A 21,680-nucleotide genomic window follows, 5' to 3' on the forward strand; every position below is an offset into this window, starting at 1 on the left:
AACTTGCAACCGACAGTCTTTCAACATTAGAAGCACAACAATAACTCTTCCCTTTTTCCGAACACAACCAGTGTGTATCCAACTTGTAGTTTTAGAAATATGTCACAACTGCTATCACTGCTGACATTAACCAATGCACTGCATGATGTTTCTCAACACAAGTACTGCAATAATGATATGGCTTGTTGCCATTGTGGAACAAAAGAAATTGAGATAAACGTGTTGCAGTTTGGTTTGACTCTGCTAATAATTTGAATTGTTTCATATCTGGTCAGATAATACACTCACATTTCAGTTGATTCACAAGTCTAGGAATGAGAAAACGAAAAGTTATACTGAGTGATGCTTATTTGGAGAAGTGAAACTATACTTTGTGAGTATAATTTACTTTTCTCATCAACAATGGCTACCAACACTGACTTATTTTCCAAACAAAACCTATAATCAAACAATATATCCCATCTGGCTAAAAACACAATCTCTGAATTGTAACTATCAAAACTCCTTTTTCAGATTCCACATCTGTGATAGAAGATCAATTCAGAGAATATCTCAAAAAGTATGGATACTGCTCCATCAAGTGGCAGATTTCTAGATATCATTGAAGCTGGTAGAACAATGGGCCATCTGCTCCTGGGAACTGCTCCAGGTGGAGATCTGTTGTCAACAAATTAAAACAGAATTTATTCTATCAGCTTCTTGCAAATGGTTATGGTTACCCTCACTACATCTCACTAGATGGATATGTCAATCTAGCATAAAACAAAGTATTCTGTTTCTGTCAGGATACTCTGAAATTTGGGGTTCGAATGAACATGAGCCTCGTAACCAGCTCTAGTATAATCAATGTACTCAGGAAATGTTGGGTAACGCATGAAAAAATATTTTGAAATAATTTTATTTACTTAATCTATTTCAAGCTTCTATCACGCTTTTTTGTACCTGGTGTACTGCTTGATACCTGCTATCCAAAGCACTGATGGTAAATCAGCCAGCCTGACTCATCAGCAAGATTTGGAGGGGAAGGGATTCTTCTCACTTGGCCCCTGTTAACCCACCAAGTCAAAGCTCTAACAGGATGGGTAGCCCCAGCTAGATAGGCTGCAGAAAGCTTTCCAGACAGCACTCTCAATGGCAAGCTATGTAGTTCTAGCTGATTAAACTCCTGAAGAACTGCAACGCATACTCTTGGGGTCCCTAAGCCTGGACTCTGGCCAATTTGTGCCTGGAGTTTCCTTGTGAGTCAACACCAGCTGACCAAAATGAACCATGTTTTTTCCCCCTGATCACTGAAGTTGAATTGCTGCTCATTATAAAAGTGTCAAATATAATTTTAAAGTTAAATAATGTTATTGTAATTTTAGAATCCTACATCATATCCGTGTATTGATATTTGGACACTAAAACTCCCACACTTCTCAAATCTCACACCTGGGCAAAACCAACATGCTTGTCAATTTGGTCAGAAACTAGGCAGTTATAACATGAAGTAATATGGAAGTGACACAATACCACTGTCCTTGCAACACAGTCGGAATACAACAGTAGCAGAAGAGATTTCCAGCAGGAAACAAACGTTTTGAACATTCTTAGGGATTTAGTTCTGTGCAGGTAATATTAACATACTGCTCATCACTTTATATTGACCATCTAACTTGTAAGAGTGAAAGGTAAACAGTGATTTCTTGAGAAAAAAAAACCTGAAGAATATAGGCACACCTGGGGCAAGAGTAGTAGACTGGAATACTGAAACGCAAATATGAATCCCAGTACCAAGGACAGTTTGCTGTATATTTTGTAGTGCAAATGGGTAAGAGAAATTTAGGTCAAATAAATTCAGAAATTATTTCCTAATAGGCTACATTCAGGTACTTAAAAATGTTGTCTTATTAGAAGAGGTAAAGGATTCCTAAAATCAAGATCTATATCTTGAGCAATGTTGCTCAATATATGCTTTCCCACATGCTAAAGCTACAAAATAATTAATGCTACATTGGTGATCTACACATTGTCCAACATCATGCATCATGAAATCTTTGACAACTTGTAGACCTATTTAATTTTGTTCATTAGCAAGATGCTAATGATTACACTGAAAGCTTCTTCAACATTTAGTAATTAACTTCTCATCTATATTGTCATTTCTAGATTAGGAATAAAAACTCCTGGCTGCCAGAAACTGTGATAGCAGTGCACCAATTCACTTGTCTCAAATTTTTGTGCAGCGCCAGGTTGTATAGTTTCCAAGATGGATTTGTCAATCACTGAGAATCAAAGGAATTTTAGCCTTTTATTAATTTTGCAGAAGCATCAGAAATGAAGTTAAAGCGCCTTCAAAATACGGTTCTGTAATCGAAAAGAAATCCTTCTAAAATCTCAGCATACTTGGTATTTAAAGCCTGTGGTACCAGATAGCTATTGTTTGACAATGCACATAATTCAGTTCCTTAAATCTGACATTTGATGAAACCATCTATTATGAAAATGTTTTAGATTTGATGGAGTGACATTCTGTGTGCTGAAACAGAAGACATGATTAAGTGAAGGAAACCATGAGCTAAATATAGCTTAGATTGACTGTTTTATATTTAGAATGAAACTTATGAAACAGACTACAACCTGAACTACAGTGAAGTAACTTTCAAATCATACACAAACGGATGTAGCAGTTGCAACGATTTAGCTCAAAGCAGTGAAATAAAAATTGCCTGATCAGGTCTTGGGTATGAATCTAAGCAACAAATAAAGTTACATGAGCTGTATGACCTTTTTTCCCCATTTTTATCATCACCTTCTATTGGATAAACAGGTTCCCCTTTTCAGGACCCAGAGCCCCTCCTTCAGGAATAAGCCCTTTCGGTTAAAACAGAAAATCAGAGATGCCGTCTTTAGTGTGAATTCCCATGGTCATTGAAACAATGATCCTTAGATAATGCTGTTGCTCTCAATCTCAACATTTACTTGATATTATGCTGACAATAAGAGTTATTTGATCATTACATTGGGCCTGTTTAGACTTCACGCAAGACCAAAAGGATGCTGAGCTACATTGTGAAATCATTTAAGTTCAGATCCCAAAGTCTTACTTAAGTTGTAGAGTGCTCTGGCCAGGCCTCACCTGTATTACACAAGGTTTTGGTAGCTGTGATTTGAGTGGTTCTCCTGCTCTAGAAGCAGCGCAGAAGACAGCACTGAGCAGTGTTAGCAAATGAGCTATGGTGAGCATCGATTTGACAAGCTAAAGCTGCTCAGGCTTGAAGAGATAATAATAATAATCCTTGCATTTGATATAGCGCCTAGTTTCAGAGGGAACCTTTTAGAGGTATATCAAATTTGAACTGGATTACATAAGTAAATCAGAATAATATTTTCAAATGCACTGACAGTATAACTCATATGAGGGCGTAGGTTTAGAGTTGCAAAGCACAATTTCTGGACAGACCCAGGAAGCTCTTCTTTATGAAGAGAGTAATTAATGACAAAGAGATTCCCAGGATGGGTAGTTGAGGCCAGAACGATGGATTCATTAATTTATATAAAAAAAAGCTTGTTAAAGTTATGGCTGGGTTGGTGGTCTGGAAGTATAAGATTAAATAGGCCAAAGGTTCATATGAACCTCTTGTGAATTTGTCTGATCACTGAAACCAGCAGTAAGGATGTGCAATAGCGCACAACACTTGTAGTTTGTAGAGTTTGGATTCCATTGTAGATTCAATTATACTCCTGGCAGCTTCTGCTTGAATGTTTATCCCATACTCTGGAGCTTGTCTGTGGCATAATATTTTATGTTAAGCACTCCAGGACGCTACCCTGCATGAAGGGCCTATATAAATGCAAGTCGTTGTCGTCGTTGTAGTATTTTGTTATTTATCACTGCATAATGTATCGTACAATTTGGGCTTGATAACAACAAGAATCATAGATTCATTGATCCGTGTCAAATAAAGAAGTATACTTCCAATTTACCTGCTTTATTGCAGTCAGTACAAATTTTTAAATGGACTGTGGACAGCTTGTGCCAATTCAAGGGGATATTAAAGTATTCGAATCAAAAGAAAATAAATGCATATATTCAATATCTCCCCCTTTCTCTTCTTCATATGGTTTTAATACCTTACAATTTTACAATGCAAAATGCACTGAGATACACTCAGTCAAACCTGTAGAAAACTAGTTCCATTATGAGTTACACATATACGATCATACAAAAAATCATTCACACAACATTGCTATGGTGCTATCTAGTGGTGTAATGAAGTAAATGCAATTTTCAGGGATATCTTTTGCAACCAAACTTGTGTCATAAATTATTGCTGTATTTAAAATAACTTAGGAAAATACACCTCAGGTATTTATTGAATACTATATCAAGATTGGTTTCTTCACCTGAATGCTAATGACCCTGACATTTAAATATAAAAAGTACTATTCTCATTTCTAATGCTTCCATTTTGGTCTGAATGCCACATTAAATTTCCAGTATTAGTATGCTGTTGACTTAATACATGTAGTTATTACAAGGGCACCCTATTATAGCGCTGCTTCGCTTATAGCACAATTCTTCTCTAAGCCCCCTTCTAACCGGAAGCATAGTTCACCTAGTTTCTAGCATGACTAGCCAGTTTCCTGAGCGAGCTCCAAGATAACAACAAACTGTCAAGATCAAGTCAATCTCCTGTGGTGTCTAGGTAGTCGAGAGTGATGACAAATCAACCAGACTGGCTTTTTGGCAGGATTCAGAGGTGCAGCGGCACCCTAATGTATTGGTTGCGGTGGTCTTACCAAGCAGGGTAAAGTTTGCCATTGCATCGCAAAGCAATTGACGTCAATAGCACTATAGTGTAGAAACTTATATCAGTAGTGACCTGATAACCTCAAAGTCAGCCAACTTTTATAAAGCGACAGCTGAAACACTGGACCTAGTCGACTGCGTCTGACTTCCTGATGCTATAACCCCCAGCAGAAATGATTTGAGAAACTAATTTAACTGAAGATACTCATATTCGTCAGTGAAAACATTTTTTTGGTCAACAATCTGTGCTGAATTCAAACAGAGGTTTCACACACACATGCATTATTGCTTTTGGGGACCTTTGTTTCCAAACGTTCTTCCACTCAGCTGTGCCACAAAACTGCATTCATTCAAGCCAAACAGCAGCAACAAAATACAGTCAATTCACTTTCCAGTATATCCTGTGAAGCACTTTGAGATGTCTTGAAGGTGTGATAAAGTTATATCAAGTGCAAAATTATTATTATTAATAAGAACAACAAATTACATTTGTATAGCGACTTTCACGTCAGAAGGATGTCCCATGGCTCTAGACAGTCAGGGATTTGGACGCGAGCTGGGGTTTGGGATCAGGAGCGGTGGAGGGCAGGGAGAGTGGGAGGGTAGGAGGGTGCCGGAAGGCTTGGTTGAACAGGAGGGCCTTGAAGGAGGCAAGGGAGGGAGCAAGGTGAAGGAACTGTGGAGTCCATAACAGTCCTTTAAATACTGGCTTGCTGCGATGGAATGCGAGAATACATCTGGTTTGATCAGTGGCAGAAAAACAAAAGATATTGATCAAAAATCTTTAAATACTATAATTTAGTAATCTTTTGTGCAAAGGATAAAATAAGAAAATAAGCAAAAAAATGTAACTGGAGAATTAAAGGAAAACTCTAATAACAGACTGGCTGAGGGGTGATTTGGTCATTGGATTCAGTTTATTAAGGGATCTCCAACTATAAATTCACAATCACAAATGTCTGTAAATTTAATGAACAGTGGAGAATACAATGTTCTCAACTGCCAAGGTCTGTAAATATACTAATGACCGGTGAATCGACCGCTCATACTAAGATTAAAAAGAAATGAATAAAATGAGAACGGGCAGGGGGCAGATGGACATATTATAGATAAAAATTCATAACTGAAGAATAGAATATTTGGGAAGAGTAAAATCCTGTTTGCTTCCAATAAAATGTAAGGATTCTTCCTCCTCCATTAACACACAACTTTCCGCCTCCAGTTTCTTAATGCCACTAAACCAGTCATTAACAGTTGTGAGTTCAATTTTAAAATAACAATCCAATGCCATGATTAACTTAATGCTGATTTAATTTGTCTCACATCTATTTGTTTCCAGTGAAAAGTGATTTTTTTTCTCACTGAAGAAGTTTCATGGGAACCTAAAGTACACAGTTTGTGGTCTTGATGTTGACTAAAAACAATCCTACGGCACTCGTACATGATTAAAACTAAACAAATTCTGAGTAAACTGAATTACACTGAGTATCGTAGTTTACGCAAATTAGTCTCCATTTATTTTGTGTAAGCAAATGTTTTGGTGAATTGATAGCTTATTGTAAATATTGACAAAATGATATACTTGTCAAATGCCATAAAAACATAAGATGAATAATTTTTTTGATGAATCTATAATCTTTCATAGAAAATCTGTTAGCAAGAAAACTCACCTTTCTGATCATACAAAAAGATAAGTATTGGCTGACTTGGTCCAAAGGCACAAAATGCCACCATGTTTTCGTGGGGGTGAAATGCTACATCTCGCACTGGTGATGCATAATTAAGTTCAGTATACATTGCCACTTGGTCACCTAACAGAAAGGATGAAAATAACTCAGTCACTAGTATCATATTTATTTAATAATAATAATAATAATAATCCTTGCATTTGATATAGTGCTTTTCACATCGGGAGGACGTCCCAAAGCGCTTCATAGAACACACTGTAAAGTGAATTGACTGTATATTTGTGGGCGAACGCGGCAGCCAATTGCGCACAGCAATGTCCCACAAACAGTCGTAGATTATTGTTTTTTTTGGTTTTGGAGGGATTATTATTAGGCGTGTGGAGTAAGGAAACTTGCCCAAGGTTTCGCCCTGCCTGGAATTGAACTCGGGTCTCTTGCTTGCAAAGCGAGTGCTCTAACCACTGAGCTACAGGACTCCACAATGTTTCTGATACTAATACATAAAATAAATTGAATATAACCTACAATACTCTTCATAGTTTTCTTAATGCAACATCTTTATTATAATTACTAAAATGGGATGGAAGAGTCCAAGAGAGGCAAATAAAGTTGGAATGGACTATACTTTCTGGCAAAAATGCATATTCATGTGTATACTTATGTCACTGAACCACATGCTTCTAGATAACAAGGTGAAGAAAATACTTCAAGATCTGTTTAAAAATGTGATTGTCAGAACACAGGTTTATAAATTAGGTACTTAAGATAAAATGAGCAAGAAATTATCAAAGTATTTATATGCATGTGCATTTAACACATGCTTACCTTTACGAGCAATTTTGTCCCATTGAGCCAGCAACTATTTTTCAGTTTCAATTTCTCTCAACAAGATTATTTTTATTGTGCTTTTTGTAGTAGGTTCCTCAATTTCTAGTACTTTCTCAGGAAGCGCTTTAACATTCTTCAGAATTATCTTCCTCATTCTAGACAATAGCTATTTCTCAGTTTCATTTTCTTATCAAGCATTTTTATTATCCCTCCTGACCTCGGTTCTCCAATTTCTAGCACTTTGTCAGGAAACATTTTAGTGTTGTTCAGTGATTGATCACCTAGCTTCCGAATTATCTTCCTCATTCTTCAATTGAAGTTCAGCTTCAAATAAAGTACGATACTGCTTATTTCTTAGAGGAAAACCACCTGAGAAAATTTACCAAGTGGAGCCTCATTATAATGTCGCGAGTGGGATCCATAAAATCCCAACCTAGCTTATAATGAATTGGCTTCACTGCATACGCACACCTAGCTGGTTGGCTCACTCCGTGCACTCCATTGGTCAGAAATAAAATCGCTCAAATAATCTTCGTAAATGGGTACAAAGGGGTGTCTAGTTTGCCTCAGCAAAAAAATTCAGTATGGCTACAGCACTGATTGATTGATTGATTCATTCATTTTGCTTTAGCATGTTCACAATCAAAAAACGTTTGCAGCACAGAAAGGAGACTGTTTGGCCATCTTGACTGTGCTGCTGCTAATTTCATAATAGTATATCTTATTATGAATCCTAGAGGTCTGGTGATATACATTTACAATGCTATTCCCATTATAAGCACAAACCATCCATCAAACACTGGTAATTTTTTTCACAAATAGAAGGTCCATGAAAAAGATTACATCACAAGATTAGTTCAGATGAAAAAGGCTCTTCACCCATTTTACCTCATCCTTCCAGAATACCCACCATCAGAGCATCAGGCTCTTTTTAAATGAATCCAGTATCCTGGACTTGAGCCACTCTTCCTCATACTGCTCCAGTCATTAATTGTCTCCTAATTATAATAATACTGTAAAGTGAATTGACTGTATTTTAGGGGTGAAACGCGACAGTCCAATGTGCACAGCAGTGCCCCGCAAATAGTCGTGGATTGTGTGACCAAATTATTATTAGTTATTTATATACTGAAGGGATTATTACCCCCGGAGAAGCGATCTGCCAATTGACTAACAACTGGATTCCTACTGCTAGGTAAATAGAGGCGTGTGGAGTGAGGAAACTTGCCTAAAGAAATACTTTGTGGTGCTCTGAAACTATTGTTTGCAAACCTGTTTAGAAAGTAAAGTTCTGGGTTTACTTTTTCAATCCCATTTGAAATTTTATTTCAAATTTTATAGACATCTAATAAGGTACCCTCAGACAATTGCTTTCAAGGCTGAAGAACTCTAGCTTGTCTAATCATTTAATCCTTGTGGTCCCTGGAACCTGGATATTCTCCTGGGTCGATTTCCGGCAGGGCAAAATGTTGGGCAAGTTTCCTTACTCCACGTGCCTCTCTTTACCTAGCGGTAAGTAGAACCTGCTTGTTATTTGATTGGCAGAGGTAATAATTCCTGCAAAAAAAAATTGGCCACTTCAATCCAACAACAACTTGGATTTATATGGTGCCCTCCAGGCCGGATGGCGACTCAGAGGGTGGAGCGGCAAACTATTTGTGGGACCAATCCACCGACTATTTGTGGGACACTGCTGTGCACAATTAGCTGCTGTGTTTTGTCCACAAAAATATAGTCAATTCACTTTACAGTATATTCTGTGAAACGCTTTGAGATGTCTCAAAGATGTGAGAAGGCGCTATATCAAATGCAAGGATTATTATTATGTTGTGGCCATCAAAACTGTATTCAGTGTCAGTTATCCTTTTCATTTGTTGCTAATTATGTAATTAAGGCTCAAGTAATTACCACTGTATTTTGACATGCTTTATACAATTCACAAAACATACACAAATAGTTTGGAAGAAAACCATTACTTGATCCCAAAATAAACTGACTGAGAATACAGATGCAAACATACCAGTCTCCGAATTCCAAACATAACATATTCCATCTTCACTGCCTGCAAAGAGGAATGTCCCACAAGGTGTGAATGTACTACATATCTGCTCGTGATAATTTGTAGCACCTGTATACTTTTTTGTAGCCAGTCTAGAAAAAACAAAAGAAAAATAAGGCAATTTAACAGATACCAAACACTATAAGCACTATCATTGTTTGTACTAATTCCACATAGAATGAAATGTATACCAATTAGTATACAAACTAGTGATGAATCTCTGAAACCATCTTAAAATAGACTTGAGGCAAACATTTTCAGAATTTATAGCAAAAAAGTGCAGTAAAGCTTTTGTTAAAATTTCTTATTCCTCCTGATCACTATATAAAACATTGGAAACTACAACATAGTAAAATAAAACAAACAACAGGAGATATTTGCTGGGAAACAACAGGTCATTACTGTTGTATGAGAAGAAAAATAATTGAAGGCCAATGGCTCAGTGGATAAATGTACTGCCCAGTGTTCTAATGAATTATATAGGCCTGGACGATCCCCAAGTTTAGTCCAGAACTATGCTGCAGTTGCAACCACTATGTTAGGGGCACTACAATGTCTGCTGGGGTTCCCACTCCTGATTAACAATCAGTGACCCCTGCTAGAAAGGAGATGCAAGAGACATCAGAAAGCCAAAATTCCTTGTGTGCCAGTGGTCTTAGAATGGAAATTTGGGAAATTATAGCTATGTTGCACAATAATAGCAGTATTTTGTGAAAGGGGATTATCGGTTTAGCTGTAAATATAAGATGGACCTTGCTGTTAATTGATGCAGTTGACAAAGGGTAAATTGGTACTTTGAATGAACGGGTGAATTCTACTGTGTTTCCATGCTGTAGTAGGGGTGTTAGTTTACAAGTTAGTGAATGTTATTACATTCAATTCAGACAACACTGATATCAAATATGATGATATTGTAGTGGTTTTAAATGATAACCTTTATACAGACTCATGAAAGTCAAGGACTTTCTTCCTTGCCTTCCACATTAATGGTCTTTCTATAGAATATTTGCAAACTCGATTTGATCGATTTTATGTTCCAACTGTGGTTCAAAATGTGAAGACGACTCTATGGACAGATATATTGAACCTATTTCCTGTACATTTCAATTTTGGAGCTTGACAATGGCCCTCCACCTTACCTACTGATGATCAACACTGCAACAAAATAATTCATGCAGCAGAGCCTTGTTGGAGAAATTTAGTCTTAGTTATTAGTTTGACATACAAGATAACTTTACAGATTTAGAGAATATCCATTTCAAGGTCAATGAGTATGCAGATGTTCCAGGCGTAATACTTGTAAAGTGCTGCTCTTACTATTTTCATATTAAAGGTAAAGTAACAATTAAAACAATTAAAACTCTGCAACAACAGAATGGCCTAAAGCAATACAACAACAACAACAACAACAAGATTCCATTTATAGAGCGCCTTTCACGTCGGGAGGACGTCCCAAGGCGCTGTACAGTTGGGTCAGGATCCGAGCAGGGGGGAAATGGTCAGGGTGAGGGGAGGGAAGGGAGGGAGCGAGGAGGGGTAGAGAGTCGAGAGGGGAGCTGAAGGCTCGGTCAAAGAGAAAGGTCTTGAGACCGGCCCTGAAGGAGGAAAGGGAGGAGGCGGCGAAGGCACTAGGGGATAGAGTTCCAGAGCCTAGGGGCTGAGAGGCTGAAGGCCCAGGCACCGATGATAGGGCGGTTGGAGCGAGGGATGTGGAGCAGACCGGAGCCAGAGGAACGGAGGGTACGGGCAGGTAGGTAGGGGGACAGTAGGTCGGAGAGGTAGGAGGGAGCAAGGCCGTGAATGGCCTTGTAGGTGAGGATGAGGATCTCATAAGAAGAAAAAGCAAAGTGAGTGAATGCACTTGTCATGAGAAAGAATTTTAGGCCTTGGGTAGACAGGATGGGACTAAATATTCCTGATGACACATCTGTCAATATCTAAGATTCAGAGCGAGGATTCGGAGCATGGAACAGGGCATCTGCAGAGAAACAACAAGTGACATCAACGTGACTTCACACTCAAAAGACAGAACCAAAAAAAAAAACCTAAAAGCCTAGCCGAGGTAAGCAATCTCATTGCTAACCACAATGAGCGTCCTCCCCCCTCTGCACCACCTCCAGCCCCCACAGCCTCCTGTAGGCTGACAATGTCTCACTAATCCGCCGCCTCTCGTCTCAGTGTGCACATCTTGGCTGCTGCCCCCGACCCGAGCTGGCCCTCCCTCAAAATGCCCCCCTCCCTGCAACTCTCCCGCACTGTCCTGCTCTCCCTCTGCTCTCCTCGCCTCCTATCTCTGCTTGACCCTCCCACTGCCTCCCTCTGCTCCAGCCTGGAAATCCTCCAGGGCTCATCGTGGCACTCAGTGTTGGCTGTCTAGCAGCACACACCGACGGCTCCATTCCCCACTACCGCCGCAAGCCACCCCAGACTCAGACCCTGGGGGCTAACCTCTCCTCCCTCATCCACATCCCCACCCTCCCTGCCAACCAATCCACTTCCGCCTCCCATCCCACACACATCCCCGCCAACTGTCTGCTCCATCTGCAATAAGACCTGGCCGTCAATGATCTCATCCTCGATGAGAACGTTGATATTACGGCCCTCACGGAAACCTGGATCATCCCAAGTGACACCTTCCCCGTCATGGAGGCCACACCACCTGGCTATATCTACCACCATGCCCCACGCCCCAACCGCGAGGGTGGTGGTGTGGCCCTCATCTCCAGGGCGTCACTTGCCCTATCCCCCTGTCTCCGCTAGCTCATTCCCCTTTTGAACACCTTAGCCTCTGCCATCCCTCCCATCTTTCACTAAAAATTCTCCTAATTTACCGCCCCAAATCCTCCCCCACCTTCATCTCTGACATCTCCACCCTTCTAGCTTCCCTCTGCCTCTGCTCCGACCATCTCATCATCCTAAGTGACTTCAACCTCCACTTCACCCCCTCTTGCTCCACCTCCTCAGACTTCTCTCCTCTCTCAACCTCTCCCTCCACATCCACTCTGCTGCCCACGCCACGGCCACCCGCTTAACCTAGTGATCACCAGGGCCTCAGCGTCTCGGATGTCACCATCACCAACAAGACCATCTCTGACAACCATTTCATCTCCCTCAACTCCTATATCCCTCTTCCCACTGCCTCCAAATCTACCACCATCTCCTACCGCCCATGGAAGATCTCTCCACAATCCCTCTCCGCTGCCCTGGAGTCCTCTGAACTCCTTCTCCTCTGACCCACCTCCCGCACCAACCCATCCTCTGCGTTTACTCTCCTCCACAGCACCCTCTCCACCATCCTCGACGCTCTTGCCCCCCTCACCTCCCGAACTGCCTCCTATTCCAAATCCTCACCCAAGTTTACTAGCCACCTCCGCTTGCTCAAGGGCCAGGTGCAGGCTGCCGAACGCACTTGGCTCAAATCCAGCCTAATGGTCCATCGGCACGTCTGGCTGAATCACATCAAAACCTACCGCTCCCCTCTCGCCTCGGCCAAATCGTCCTTCTACTCCAGGTTAATCCACCACCAACCGGCTCCTCTGCCCTCCACAACATGCCTAGCAGATTCTTACCTCCAACTCCCACTGCGAAGAAATGCTCGAGTCCAAAATTGAGGGAATCCGCTCAGCTGCCACTACCCTCCCAGCTTCCAACCCCTCCCTAATCCCACCCTCCCCCCCCACACTCCGACCACTACCCATCCTCCTTCCACACCTTTGAACCTGGCACCCCCTCCTCTATCATCACCACCATATCCTCCATGAAGCCCACCACCTGCTCCCTGGACCCCATTCCCATCCCTCTCCTTAAATCCCAGCTGCATCGCCTTGCCCCACTTCTCGCTGACATCATCAACCTTTCCCTGTCATCTGGCACTGTTCCTACCCCCTTCAAAGCAGCCACTATCATGGCCACTTTGAAGAAACCCTCCCTTGACCCATCACAGCTATCCAGCTACCGGCCCATCTCCAACCTCCCTTTTCTGTCCAAGGTCCTTGAGAGGTTCTTGCCTTCCAGCTTCGCTCTTTTCTCTCCTCCCACTCCCTCCATGAGCCTCTCCAATCGGCTTTCCGTACTGCCCGGAAATTGCTGGTCAAGGTCACAAATGACATCTTGAGCATGTGTGACCAGTGCTCCCTCTGCCTCCTCGTCCTCTCCGCCGCGTTTGACACTGTGGACCATTCAATCCTCCTCCACCGCCTCTCCTCCCACCTTAACTTCCAAAGTTCTGTCCTTGACTGGTTCAGGTCCTACCTTTCACACAGCCTCCACTTTGTCTCAGCAAACGGCTTCTCCTCCAGCCTCTGCACCGCCTCGTGTGGCATTCCTCAGAGCTCTGTCCTCAGTCCCCTCCTCTTCACCCTCTACATGCTCCCCCTTGGTGACATCATCCGCAGACATGGGGTAAATTTCCACATTTACCCGGATGACACCCAACTATCTCTCTGCCTCCACCCTCAACTCCAGGACTACTAGCGTCCTGACCTTCTGCCTGTCTGACATCGTCCTGGACGAGGGACAACTTTCTCCAACTGAACGTCAGCGAGACCGAGTTCCTCCTGATTGGCTCACGCTAATGTCGCCTCATCTCGAGCGCTGGTAGCATCAGCCTCCACGGCTGCACACTCAACCTCACTAAGCCAGTCAGGAACCTGGGTGTCTTGTTTGACCTTGAACTGTCCTTTCTCCCCCACATCCACGCCATGACCAGCACTGCCTACCATCACATTGCCAGATTCCGCCACTGCCTCACCCCTCAGACTGCCGAAACCCTCACCCACACATTCATCACATCAAGGCTCAATTATGGAAATTCTCTCCTCATTGGCCTTCCCATCTCTTCCCTTCGCAAGCTGCAGATCATCCAAAACTCTGCAGCTTGTGTACTCTCACGCACCAGGTTCCGTGACCCCATCACTCCCACCCTCGTCCGACTCCACTGGCTCCCCATCCCTCAGAGGATCGAATTTAAGATCCTTGTCCTCACTTTCAAGGTCATCCATGGCCTTGCCCCCTCCTATCTCTCTGACCTGCTGACTCCCTACCAACCTGCCCGCTCCCTCCGTTCATCGGGCTCCCGTCCGATCTCCCCTACCATCGGTGGCTGAGCTTTCAGCCTCTCTGCCCCCACATTTTGGAATTCCATCCCACAGTCCCTTCGCCTCGCTTCCTCCCTTGCCTCCTTCAAGGCCGGTCTCAAGACCCTCTTCTTCGATCGTGCCTTCGGTCGCCCTCTCACCTCTCTGCCTTCCCTCACCCCTCCCCCACCCGTCCCCCATGCTCAGGTCCTGGATCCCTGATTGTCCAGCGCCTTGGGACGTCCTCCCAACGTGAAAGGCACTCTATAAATGTAATTTTGTTGTTGTTGTAGGCTAATGTATAAAGAATAATCATTTTGGCAAATAAAGGGTGAAGGAAATTCCTAGTTGCGCATTGACACTAAACAAATTATAAACATTTCAACTTACTTATTTTCAGTCTTGTGATCAAACAGTTTGCTAATTTTGGTCAGCCAGGAGTCTGACATGCAGAAGTCTCTGATCATGCCTAGGGGTCTTTGCTCCACTTATTGAAAATTCACATATGCAAGACTTTGCAATTTCTACAATGCACAATCTGCACATCTCAAATATCTACTCTTGGAGAATCCAGAAAGGATCACCGTCGCTTAGGACACTGGCTTGCAGTTTGGACCAGAGCAGGAAGAATTCCAATCCAACATAACATATCTATCCATCCAAGTTTCACTCATAAGCTAGGCTGATCAATCATTTAAACACAGTGGATTCAGTTCCCCTCTCCCTTTGCTGTATCACCACAATGCTAGCTGATTCCAAGAGAGACCCTAGAACAGTATGACGGTGGTCATCAAATAGCTTCAATAACTTACACTCTCAGGTCCATCACCCTCAGAGTGCTGTCCTTGGCATGGATTAGCAGACGTCTACCATTTGGATGAACCTCTAAGTGATTCACAGAAACCCCTTTTAGTTCATTCTCTTTAATCTCCTAGAAAGAATTTGTGGAAAATACATTAGATTTTTAAAAAATAAAATTCAAAACTTCTCTTTTCCAAACATTTCAACACTGATGATTTTTCTAGACTCTAGGGTTCACTTCATTCAAATTGTACAAAAAAGTAACAGCTTTTTCAACCTGCTCATCTCACCAATTATATTAAAGCTGTCCTGTACAAACTATTATGCACATTTTAAAGGCAAACCATTAGATTAGCAGGTACAGGAATATCATATTTGTCCAATCACAGGAAGATTATTTTGCAAGGCCAGGTTGGGGATCATAAAATGCATGCCTTTAACAGGGTGCTTTCTAGAGTAACTGCTCTCAAGTTATACACAATGGCACCATAAAATAAAATGAAATTTTGAATAACAGTTAACAAAATATTACAGCAAGGCATGTTACATGAGGTTGCACTTCTTGACAATTGTTTTCATCAACAAATTAAGTAGAGCAAGTATAAAAATGAATTTTTTTACCAATAGCTCCTACTTTACTTTCAACAAGTTCATTGGGTTAGTTCTTTGCTACCTAATGTGAAACTTTTTTGAGAGATGTTAATCATATTAAAGTAGTCGCTAATAGGACATGTTGCAATAAATTTATATTACTGCACATTGTGTGATGGTGGTGCCTTTAAACCAATGATCAGATAAAGATATAAACTGTTAATGCCAGAGTAGTCACTACCAATGCAAATGAGCAAATAAAAACTTGCAGTTTGTATTGGAAAAGCATAACAAACAATAGTTTACGATAATACATTCACTAATATTTATTCAATGTATAAACAGAAGAATTTCCTGTCATCTTACCTTGTCAATGCTCCATTGCTGAAGTAGGTTTTCTTCAGTGTCTTCCTTTACAGAAGTATTCCAAACAATGATCAGCCCTAAATTGTCTCCGGAGAACATATGCTGCCCTAAATTTTAAAAGCTCTTTATTAGTTTCAAAACATTCTTAAAATATTAAGATATTTATTCAAATTACTCAAACAGTACAACATATATCCCTGTTGAATGCAACAACGACAACAAAGTACAATTCTTTTCATATTTCAAGATTGTGAATGTTATTTGGAAATACAGAATCCCAGACTCCTACGCTGTTCAAACTCCTGCCTATCTGATGGGAGTGATTTTCAACAGACCTTGACCTAGCATAACCTAAAGATGCAGATGAAAAATCGTCAGGTCCAGATCCGTCTCAGTTGATATTCCATTGGTTTTACTGATTTTATGACTAAGATCCTATTCACTAGTTTTCCACATGGAAAATTCTGCTTATTACCTTAATTGATGTCAGAAACATAATTAATCCCTCCCAACAAAAATAACAAATGCTTTCCAAACTGTATAAACATTAAACTGAATAAAATAATTCTGAACCATAGTTCATCTGAACCCCATGTCTCTAAGAGAAATCCACAGATGTGCACCTCTAGCAAGCAGCAGGAAGTACAAGACAAGTGATTAGGAACTGGAAGCTGATTTGGAGCACTGAAGCCATTTGACAAACTACCATTCCTGGCTCCAAAGATGTGAAATAGGCATCTGAAAATCTTTTCTGGAAATGTAGACAATAAACTGGAATGGACTGCTGTTCAGATGTCTTAATTGTAATGCAAAATTAAATAATTACGAATCTACTAAAAACAATTTTCTGTTCTCCAGGAGACAAGTTTATCAAGTGTTCAGCAATTATAAATATAAATTAAAAATTAGCTGTTACATATTTCTTTTTAAAAAGGTAGTATGCATTTTGTACTCATTTATGTTACCAACTGCCCAATGGACATCAACTCTTCAACTTATGCAGTTAATTTTTGCTCACTGAAATGAACAAAATGTACAAATAGCTAGACTGACCTTCGGCATCAAAACACAGAGTGTTTATAAAGCTCTTGTGACCATTGAATTCCTGAAGTAGTTGACCATGTGCATCTTTCGTATTAATATTCCATACACGGATGACAAAATCATAACCTCCTGTAACCACTAGGTACTGAGCAAGTGGATGGTATTTTGCAGTATAGATAAATGAAGGGTGTGGAAGAACTTTTTTAGCTGGATTGTGATAGCTTTCTTTATCCCAAACCCTGAAAACATCAACAATGAATAGTTAATTACTTATCAAATGATTGTGTTTTCTCAAAAATGTAACTAACAACTTACATAATTGAATCGATTGAAGCAAAATTTTAAATGTCTGCATGACTAAAGAAATAAGTGCTAAATTTAAAAAAACAAAATACATGAAAAGCTGTCAAGTTACTTTATACAGTCAAAACACTTTTGGTTTCATCATGTGATTGTAGAAGAAGAATTCATAACAGCTTTTAAAACAGGAATTAGACAAATTGCAGCCAATTTGCACACAGCAATGCCTCACAAACAGCCTTGAAGTGATAGAATACAAAATAACATTTGTATAGTGTCTTTCACATCAGGAGGTCATCTCAAGGCACTGGACTGTCAGGGATTTGGACCTGAGCAGGGGGGTTGGGGAGGGTTGGGATCAGGGACAGGGAGGGCAGAGAGGGTGGCCGAAAGCACGATCGAAGAGGAGGGTCTTCAGACGTGCCTTGAAGGAGGCAAAGGAGGGCAATGTGGGATGGAGTTCCAAATGGTGGGGGCAGAGAAGCTGAAGCAAAACCGACAATGGTGGGGCTTGCCATGCGGGCAATAAATCAACTGCTCCTCTTGACAATGCAGTGCATACCCAGCACTGCTTTGGCGAGTCAGTCAAGACTGTGAGTTCAAAGTCCCAGGATGGAGATTGAAACCTTCCAACTCGGAGAAGATGCTATCGATTGAGCTAGGCTGATGCATATAAAAGGGTATGGGAATGGTTGTGAAATTTAACAGGAAGTGCGGGAATAATGGAGGGTAGGGGAGCAGTGTTACAAGTTAGGAGGTAATTAATATAGTGCAAAGAAATCTGCATGGTTTTGATAGGAAACTGAATGTGACTCGGATGAATGTACAACTTAGGCAATTATACGATTTATATTCATAACTGGTGTAATATTTCCACAAAAACAGATCTATTTCACTCTATCCAGAAGTAGTTATTCTGAATGTAGCACTAACCTTACAGTGCCATCAGATGATGCAGAAAGGAGGGTATTATCATCGTTTGACCAACACAGACTGTACACAATACTAAGGTGCCCATTAAATTCTCCCAACACTTGTCCTGAAGAAATTTCATACACTAAATAAACAAACCAATAATATTTTGGTTTAGTGTGCATAAAGTCAATTACAAAATGTATCTACGTTTTAAGCAACATTTCTTACATCTCCAAAAAAACTAATGTAAGATATTGTACTGCCATCTAGCGGCATAAGATTGTTTCACAGCTTATTAAATGTATTACCGTGGAACCTCTGTAACATGGCAGTTGGGGCGAGATAGCTGGTTTCAGTGTCCACACGTGGGGTTGGTCAACGTGTCCCCCCGGAAGTGTCTGGATACCGTGTTAAAAGGAAAATGGCCAACTTTTGAGCCATTGACTCGTCAACTGTTTCTGCATATCCACGAAGCAGGATGTTACATCAGTGGTGTCCTGTTAACCTGGAAATCTCATCACCAGCAATCTGATGACCTGAAATTCAGGTGATCAGGTTGCAGGTAATGTAACTCCATACACATTGCCCACTATGTGCAGGAAGTACCACTAACATCACTTACTCTGCGACAGCAGCGGCATGGCCTGATTTTGCATCAGTCAGTACCGGACACTGTGTCAGCCTATCATACATTGCCATTCTGGTGTGAGAATTACTACCAATATAATAATAATAATCCTTGCATTTGATATAGCGCTTTTCACGTCTTCTAGACGTCTCAAAGCACTTCACAGAATATACTGTAAAGTGAATTGACTGTATATTTGTGGGCGAACGCGGCAGCCAATTGCGCACAGCAATGTCCCACAAACAGTCGTGGATTGAAAATGACCAATTTATCATTTTTTTCTTTTGGAGGGATTATTATTAGGTGTGTGGAGTAAGGAAACTTGCCCAAGGTTTCGCCCTGCCTGGAATTGAACTCAGGTCTCTCACTTGCAAAGCGAGTGCTCTAACCACTGAGCTACAGGACTCCACAATATGCTTCTTACTCATTCATGTTTACTACACAGTAACTGTTGCTCACCTACAATGGGATAGCCATCCCTGTTAGCACATGCTGCTGCCAAACTTCTTCCATTGTGAGAAAATATGATACAGAAACATCCAATCTGTCCTCCTCGAAGTGACAGCTCAAACTTGTTAGGTATACGACACACCTAAAAGGCAACAGTAAACTTTGTATGTTTAATATTTATAACAGAATATAATCTCCTTTGTTCTAAAACAAAATAGCTGAGCTCCATAATGATCGTGATCGTATCAGTAGATTTTTTTTTCCATAAAGTTTATAAACATATTAAATTATATTTCTTTACCTGTCCAGGCAATTTGTTCCACTTCAAAATCTCTGCCTTCTGGGTATCTGCAACTGATGTAGAAATTTTCTGTGACATCACAGTCTGAAGATCAGAGTATGAAATAGTGCCTCGTTCCTGCTGAACAGGCAGCATAGAACGCACAGAAAGAGCAATCTAATCAGAACAGATATACAGCAGGTTATTTAAGTCTTTTCTTTTTCAATGGCCAGTTATGCACCACTTGTGATATAGGAATAAAATGAGATTTGCACAGATAAAATTGGAGGAGAATACAATTATAAATAAATAATCCTTCAGGCCACACATTTGATAGTGCCTTATCACGTCTTTGAGACGTTTCAAAGCACTTCACAGAATACACTGTAAAGTGAATTCACTGTATACTTTGTGGGTGAAACTCGCCAGCCAATTGCACACAGCAATATCCCACAAACAGTTGTGGATTGAGTGACTAATGTATTATTTACTGAGGACAGTGGTGTGGACTACGCAGCAGCACGGACAGCGCTTATATGGATACCAATAAGGCACTGTATCAAATGCAAGGATTATCATTATCATTCCTCCACTCCTCACATAGAAACACGAATGAATAAGTGTAACTATATATATATATATACAATTGGCGGGAGGGGGTAAACAAAAAGAGTTTTCTATCAATTTTTCTCTTTCAATTTAGCACTTAAAATGAAGAATTCAAGCTCATTTTCTCCTCATGAAAGTGAGGCCATTTGCAGCAACAACAACAACAAATATAACAAAATTACATTTGTATAGCGCCTTTCATGTCAGGAGGACGTCCCAAGGCACTACAACTGCTGCTCTCAATGTGATCAGCTAGCACTTAGCATAAGCTGGGGTTTGAAGTTGCTACTTTTTTATCTGTGTGGCCTGATGCTACACCACTGAGAGGTGCCTTTGGCCCAAGGCTTTTAGGATGAAGCAACAATATTTGAATATTCATTATGCTAGAAGGTAAATGTTCTGCTTTCTCCCACAATCAATGCCCCAGTTTCAAATGTTACAGAAAAATATAGAGTAGCACACATACAGATTTGGTACAACTGAAACATAAGCCAATGTTGCTCTTGTGTGCATTTTGCTCTTTATTTATAATAAGTCTTAATCATCAAATTCTCTGAGAGAATTTAGATTTAAAAACATGTTTTAAAATCTTAAAGAGTTCTTATATAAAGTCTTGTTTGCATTGTGTATTTATAGAAGCTGGGCTCACATGAATACCTTTAAGAAGTTGTTCTTTAAATTAGGAAAGCCTTGTGTCAAGTCTGACAAAGCAATTTGCGGTGCATAAATGAAATATTAAATTAGGACTCACATTTTCAGGTAACTTCAAGCCTTTCACTGTAACGTACAAAGTTGAAGGGTAATATTTCCAAGGCAGTTTATTCCACCATTCAAAGACTTCGATGGAGTTGGACAGCTTCTTGACCTTTGATGTTGGATAATACAATTGCAGGCGAAGTTTTCCGTCAACATTCAGTATGCCATTTGCACCTACCAGCTATTTCATGGTTTAATAAAAAAAAGTTTACATTAAGACATACAAAATAACCTGCTTCCAAATTTTATTGAACCTTCAACTGTAGAATATGTAATGCAATTTTTCATGTTAATATGTTGTATAATAATGAAGATCATACAGAATAACAAGTGTATCTATCAAACCATTATGTTTAAAAAAATGAATGTCCCCATGACTCAGTGGGCAAGAGTACTGTATAGTCGTCAGCTATACAAACCAGACTCTAGGTTCAGTTAATTTTCTTACTTAAGGGCTGGCAACCCAGAGATGCTGATGCCAGTTGAAGCAGCTGCTCT

At 40.5% G+C, this 21,680-nt stretch overlaps 1 protein-coding gene across 3 annotated transcripts in view; it reads right to left on the reverse strand.

Moving 5' to 3' along the window:
* Positions 1-21,680, reverse strand: part of ahi1 (Abelson helper integration site 1) — a 111,023-nt gene that overhangs the window by 74,534 nt on the left and 14,809 nt on the right. For all 3 annotated transcript variants that reach the window (XM_007893016.2, XM_042333310.1, XM_042333311.1), the window contains exons 9-17: positions 21,178-21,363; positions 19,839-19,994; positions 19,547-19,679; positions 18,478-18,601; positions 17,254-17,483; positions 16,201-16,307; positions 15,255-15,373; positions 9,329-9,459; positions 6,463-6,603 (exon numbers count right to left, since the gene is read on the reverse strand). In XM_007893016.2, the coding sequence (XP_007891207.2) occupies positions 6,463-6,603; positions 9,329-9,459; positions 15,255-15,373; positions 16,201-16,307; positions 17,254-17,483; positions 18,478-18,601; positions 19,547-19,679; positions 19,839-19,994; positions 21,178-21,363 (1,327 nt within the window). The remainder of the gene's footprint in view (positions 1-6,462; positions 6,604-9,328; positions 9,460-15,254; positions 15,374-16,200; positions 16,308-17,253; positions 17,484-18,477; positions 18,602-19,546; positions 19,680-19,838; positions 19,995-21,177; positions 21,364-21,680) is intronic.

Source organism: Callorhinchus milii, unplaced genomic scaffold (genome assembly GCF_018977255.1).
Source record: "Callorhinchus milii isolate IMCB2004 unplaced genomic scaffold, IMCB_Cmil_1.0 Scaffold3, whole genome shotgun sequence".
Classification (NCBI taxonomy): domain Eukaryota; kingdom Metazoa; phylum Chordata; class Chondrichthyes; order Chimaeriformes; family Callorhinchidae; genus Callorhinchus; species Callorhinchus milii.